At 55.2% G+C, this 6,294-nt stretch overlaps 1 protein-coding gene across 1 annotated transcript; it reads right to left on the reverse strand.

The window, feature by feature from the left end:
* Positions 1–360: 360 nt before the first annotated feature.
* On the reverse strand, positions 361–5,544 carry GJB2 (gap junction protein beta 2). The gene is made up of 2 exons (XM_082602183.1): positions 5,465–5,544; positions 361–2,530 (listed from the first exon to the last, which is right to left on the reverse strand). Exon 2 carries the CDS (start codon positions 2,506–2,508, stop codon positions 1,828–1,830), a length of 681 nt encoding a protein of 226 aa, XP_082458309.1. The 5' UTR covers positions 2,509–2,530; positions 5,465–5,544; the 3' UTR covers positions 361–1,827.
* Positions 5,545–6,294: the final 750 nt, after the last annotated feature.

A 6,294-nucleotide genomic window follows, 5' to 3' on the forward strand; every position in this document is an offset into this window, starting at 1 on the left:
GACACCTGACAGAATTTTTCTCATGCCTCAGCCAACCTTGACCGTGAATAACATTTTAAAGTGTTTAAATAATTCTTCTAGGAGCCAGACTGGTCATGTGACCCTAACCCAGCATCCTCCAAGCAGCAAAGGCAACCCATACCCCACACTGTGCGTGTTCCTCAGAAACCCTTTAGCGGTGAGCGTGGGGTGGGGTAGGAATCATCCTTCTTTCTCCCTTCCCTGTCAGTCTTCCTGGTGACAGGTTTTTCTGTAACTGGCGTGGAAGAATCCCAGAATCGCGGACAGACATCGTGGTAACTTACCCATTTAGTGTTTGAAATATAAAATATTAACATACTTTTACAAAACTGGCTATAGGTGAAATTAAAAGCTGCTATTCGATTAAAAACTATAATAGATTTTAAATAACTATTATTGAATTAATTATATTTTAATATTTCAATGACTTGAGATATGACAAAATTATTTTAGTTACAAGTATGTAATTAAAGCCATTATTTATTATTACAAAATGTTTTTATAATGCTATTCTTGGCAACAGGAAAACCTTTACTCTCATCGAAGTATGTTGAGTACCATTTTTTGGAAACCATGTCAAGCATCATGATAATATTAGGATTCGATTTGTCTTATAGAACTGCTAAATAGTTATCTAAACCCTAGTTTGTATTTTTAAAAAGTGTCTATTAATTCTGTTTTCACTTAAAAAACCTGGATGCTGAAAAGGGAAGCAAACAAACCTTTGAAGTAGATGAAACTCATTTCTAATTGTCAGAATTTAGGGTCTAGTCTTTCCCTCTGTTCTTTAGAAACAGTAACTACCCCCCCCCCAATTTTTCCATTTTGTTCTGCACCATTAAATTGTACTGTGGCAATAAAATACTCCCAAGCAATCACTTTAAGTCAGTATTCTTCCCGTGGACCATGGGAGTAGAAAAGGCAACGTCGTAGGGGAGCTGAGGGTGTCTTGAGGCAACCCACCATTGGTAGTAGCTGGTGGTACATCCAATCTGTATTTCTCATACAAAATCACATCTAAGCTTTTGAAATGAGGCCGTTTGCTATTAAAAGCCATCACTAAGGACTTCTAGTTTGTTTCACTTGAGAGAAGCTGAAATGCTTCCATGTAGCACACACCACAGTTCATACAACGGACAGCCTCTTGGTGGCACTGCAAACCATTCATACCTGAAAGGCCATATTTAAATTCACTGAGAGTATCTAATTATACACCGTTTACATATCATAATCTGAGCCTTCGAAATTAGAGGAACGTATAGTAAATGGTTCCTGTAGATCACAAGAACATATCTTATTTAAAATTTTCACTTAAAAAAGTATAACAGAGTTTGAAGCATTAGGTAACCTCGTCCATTGTTAAAGACTAAAACGTCAAGGCAAGTAAAAAACCCAGTATTCTCATGTTTACTTTTAATTCAAGGGAAATGGCAAAGGTAGCCCTAAGGGGATCAACCAGACCTTCTCAGCGTCGTCTTCAGGCCCTGGCGTTTCTCTCCTTTCCTCAAAGAAAGGAAGACAAACGCCGTATCCTTTGTCTGAACTAGGGAAGTACTGTAGGCACTGTCACCCCCACTGGCTCGGGCCTCACCGGACCGATTTCAGAGGAGAGCAGCAGAGGCTCGGTCACTCACAGAAGTGCAGCCTCTGGGGGCATCTGGGGTCGCACGTGAGATCTACAGGGGGTCAAAGGTGGCCTTGAAGACGAGACGCTGGACCTGGGAGACGTGGGTGACTGTGCCCCACAGCTGAGGACTGACTGCCTCATCCTCTCACGCTCTCTTTTATCTAAAGCTGGCTACTGTGTTACACTGGCTTTTTGGACTTTCCGGAACAATATCTAATCATCAAGTAACACAATTCAGTGACATTGAGCAGGATGCAAATTCCAGACACGGCGATCATGAAAACCGTGAAGACGGTCTTCTCCGTTGGCCTGGACACGAAGCAGTCCACCGTGTTAGGGCAAGGCCACGCGTTGCATTTCACCAGGCGCTGCATGGCGAAGCCGTCGTACATGACGTAGAAGACGTACATGAAGGCGGCCTCGAAGATGACCCGGAAGAAGATGCTGCCGGTGTAGGTCCACCACAGCGACCCTTCGATTCGGACCTTCTGGCTTTTGATCTCTTCGATGTCCTTAAACTCACTCTTTATCTCTCCCTTCATGAATTTCCTTTTCTTCTCGTGTCTGTAGTGGGCCACGTGCATGGCCACCAGCAGGGCCGGCGTGGACACGAAGATGAGCTGCAGTGCCCAGAGCCGGATGTGGGACACGGGGAAGTAGTGGTCGTAGCACACGTTCTTGCACCCGGGCTGCAGCGTGTTGCACACGAAGTCGGCCTGCTCATCCCCCCACACCTCCTTGGCGGCCACCACGAGGATCATGACGCGGAAGATGAAGATGACCGTGAGCCAGATCTTCCCGATGCTGGTGGAGTGCTTGTTGACTCCGCCCAAGATCGTCTGCAACGTGCCCCAGTCCATCTTCTCGTGCGGGCAGTTTGCGCTGGAAAAGACAAAGTGACACAACATGGAGGGGACCAGGCAGGACCGGCTCGTGGGGGGCTTGCTGGGTCCGGGCAAGTGAGCACCCAGAGATCCCTTCCCGAACAAATGCCAGTTCTCACACTACCTCACCCAACAAGAGGAAAACAAACCAAGCTCTTCTGCCCGTAGGGTTAGCCGTGTAGTGCTCAGAACACCTGGAACGCGTTCTCTAGTAAAGAGGGGTACATTCAGCTGAGTAGTGCACCCAGTCCGTAGCACACAGTCAACACGTGGGGTGGGGCACCCCGGCAAACATGCGTGCCGACGCAGGGCCCTGCTGGAGGCGCTGACCGAACCCCTGCGCGGGTCCCCCCAACCCTCCAACGGCATTCAGTGCTCCCAAGTGCCTGCTCTGGACGGTACCCTGGCCTTGTGCCGGACGGGGACCACCTCGCCTTCAAGGCCGAGAGGCCAAGTCTCCCGGCAGCACCTCTTTCCTTCACTTATTTCAATTCATTTTCATGGACGTGGGATGCAGCAGTGAAATGAGTGTCCCCCACGGTAAAATCCACCGTGGGTTTAATGTTTCCCAAAGGGCTTCACTTCCTTTCTCTATATGAAAAGGGGCAGGTTAGAAATGGTCCTTCCATGGAGAAAAGCCCCTGTGTGCGTGGTTTTTTGTGACCGTTCTGTGTATAGATTGGGGTCCTCGCTGTCCTGTTGGGACTGACCGATCGGTTAGTACTCAGGTTTGAAAAGTGTTGCGACGGTGCATTTTGATCACGGGCTATGGTGTTTAGAAGTGTTTCTAAAGGGATGCATTGTAAAAAAAAAATGACAAAGTTTAGTTCGGCGATTCTCCAGGGACTGGCCCTACCAGGCACCCTCGGGGTACTGAAGGTCAGTACCGATGCTGCTGGGTGACGTGCTGCCTATTGAGGGGACCTGGGAAGCCTGTGCGCTCACCTTCCACCAGACGGTGGCCTCTTCACCCCAGGGTATGAACAGTCTTCACGTACTTAGAGTCACACCTGTCTGTCTCAATCAAGCCTCTTTTAAACAAGACCCCACCCTCCACAATCTGATGAGTCATGTGTCCACCCCTTCAAAACTGGTTCTCAGTCCTCCAGCTTCTCTTACTTAAAAGCTTAGTGCTGTCCTTATTCTGAGCAAGTCGGGTCCTGTTTCCCAATGGGCTTCCTGGGCAGGTTGGGGAGAGTCTGATCGCACTGTTGCCTCTGGGGCGCTGCTGGGGGCACCGAGGTCTGGTTGAAACCATCCAAGGCCACCTCGTTCAGCGGACACAGCAGAGACCCGAGAAGGGTCAGGGCAGGAGAGCTACGAGCGTTGAGACATCCTCGTGAAACGCTCAGCCAGCTCAGCTCGAAAGAGAGAAACATCGCTGGGAAAAGGGCTGCTCTGGGCTCACCCCTGACCCTTAAATACAGACGGTCCTGGAGGCCTTAGGTTCTGCACCTGGTCCGTCCTGCCCTAGCAGCGTACTCAAAGCTCTTGTGAAATCAGACCCTCCAGTTCTTTGCTGGCACTTACTAAGTGGAAACAGGACACTCACAGAAACAGACCGTCTGGCGTGTATCAGTACATCTGGCTAAAAATCTGGGGTGAGGCCAGTGCCAAGTGCACGACCCACACCCCTCAAACCAGTCCAGTCAGCAGCGGCTGAGAAGACAGTTCCAAGTAAACCCTATACTGTTGTTGTTGAAAGCTCCTGGTTGGGCTGCAGCTACCTGTTCTAAAGATCCTTTAGGAAGAGGAGGAAATTAAAGTTGGATCCAGATGGGCTGGGGTAACAGGGAGAGGCGGGCCGGCCCAGCGGGATGAAGCTGTCCTTCCCGGCCGGCCCACACCTGCGGGGGTGGGGTCGGGGGTGGGGGGGCGGAGGAGCTGTTTTGTCCTGTCGGTAGGCTGCTGGGTGAAGCACTAGCTTCCAGAAGGGGCAAAAGGGATCCCTTACCCCTTAGCTTCGCAGTCCTTACTTCTGCTGATGGTGGCCCTTTGGCCCACAGGCCCCCCCATTCCCGTCCCCCCGCGTCTGTAATTGTGACTTGGCTGCACACTACTTCCGACCCCGACTCAAAGGGCAAATGGGGACACGGCTGTCGCCACACATCTCGAGAGAGTCCCGGGGGACGGCCACAGGGGCCAGCTCTCAGGAAGCTGGAAGACGGGTTAGGCTTCTTCCCTGTCCGGTAGGGGACGTCCAGGGCCGCCTCAGCCGGCCCTAAAGCGCGGCTCCCCGGTTTGGGACCAGCGCCCCGAAAGCCGCTCCCCACCCCGCCTGCCCCCCGACCGCCCCGCCCCCTGGAAACGTAGCTCTCGAATTTGCAGGAGAAAAACAGGCAACCACAGCGCGGACTCGATCCGGCTGTGCGGGGCGGCAAAGCGGCGCCAAGAGGTAAAAGTCAGTTTCCTCCACGTTACGCTTCCGCTTAACCCACGGGATGGACTTTCCTCTCCGAGCGAACCCTTCGGCCAGGTCGAGGCTGCTGGTGGAGAGGCTCCTGGTGGAGAGGCTCCTGGTGGCGGCAGGCGAAGCGCGCCGGCGTCTGTGCCAGGCTTTCCCCGGAGGAACCAGGCCGACTGCCAGGCGGATCGGCGGCCGTGCACCTGTCCGGCCCTCCTTCCCCGCGCGGCCCCGACTCCGGGCCAGTCCGCGCGCTGCGCACCGCGGGGTCGGCCGGGTCCAACCCCAGACTCGGCCCGAGGAGCTCCCGGCCGGGGGCTGGCGATCGCCACCCTCCCTGCGCCCCAGCGCCGCTGTCGCCACTGCCCGGGGCCCGGCGGCGCGGGGCCTCGGTGCGCGCCGGATCCAGCCCGGGGGACCCGGCTCCCTCCCCCAGGGTCCCACAGCCCCAGGCCTCCTGGGGTCTCTGCCCGCCGGGTCCGCAGCCCCCAGCCGTCCCGAGGAGCCGAGAGTGGGCGCCGGCCTTACCGACTGGAGCGGGGCGCACGGGCGGGGCGGACTCCCCGGGGTCTCGCGGAGCGCGCGGCGGGGCCGGAGCGGCGGCGGCGGCGGCGAGGGGGCGCGGGGGGCGGCGGAGGCCGCTACCTGCTCGGAGTCGGAAGAGGGCGGCGCGCCGGGCACTCGGGCCTTGGACACCTGTGCGCTCGTCGGCGCCTTTTAACCGCGCCCGGCACCCCGCCTCTTCCCCAGAGCTGTTGAGAAAGTCCGGGAGGGGGCGGCTCCTCGGCGTCCGGCCGCCCCCAGCGCCGCGGGCGGGGCGCACCAGCCCCGGGTCCTCAGCGCTTCCCCGTGTCCCCGAGTCCCCCGAGCGCCCCGGATCCCCGCGCCCCCAGCCCCCTGGCCGCCCGGCTCCGAGCGGGGCGACGCTGAGCCTCGGCTCCCTGCGTTTTTGGGGAGAGGGTGAGGTTAAAGGATCGTTGCCGTTGCTGTTATTGTTATTTCTACTTGGACCGGTTCAAGAGTACTGTCGTAGTCAAAGCTCCGGTTTAATTTTAATTTTATTTTTTTTTTTATTTGAAGAGTAAGTTCAGGCCGGAGGTCAGGTTCCCCGCGAGGCTCCCCCCTGGGCCGCTTCCCTCTTGGGAATGTGGGTTCACGGTGGGCGAGGAGCGGGCACCGCCGGGCTTGGCCAAGGGCCTGCTTCTTTCTCCCCCAAACCTCGCAGGCAAACCTAACGAATGTCTCCTTGAGTTCCTGTTTCAGTCGATCACTTTCAACTACGTGCCAAGGGCTGGGGTTGGACGTGGTGAGGACCCAAGGCCGGCGCCAGGGACCCTGCACGCGGGCCCAGCCCTGCG

This window comes from Mesoplodon mirus (assembly GCF_964341445.2).
Source record: "Mesoplodon mirus genome assembly, chromosome: 17".
In the NCBI taxonomy this organism is placed as follows: Eukaryota; Metazoa; Chordata; class Mammalia; order Artiodactyla; family Ziphiidae; genus Mesoplodon; species Mesoplodon mirus.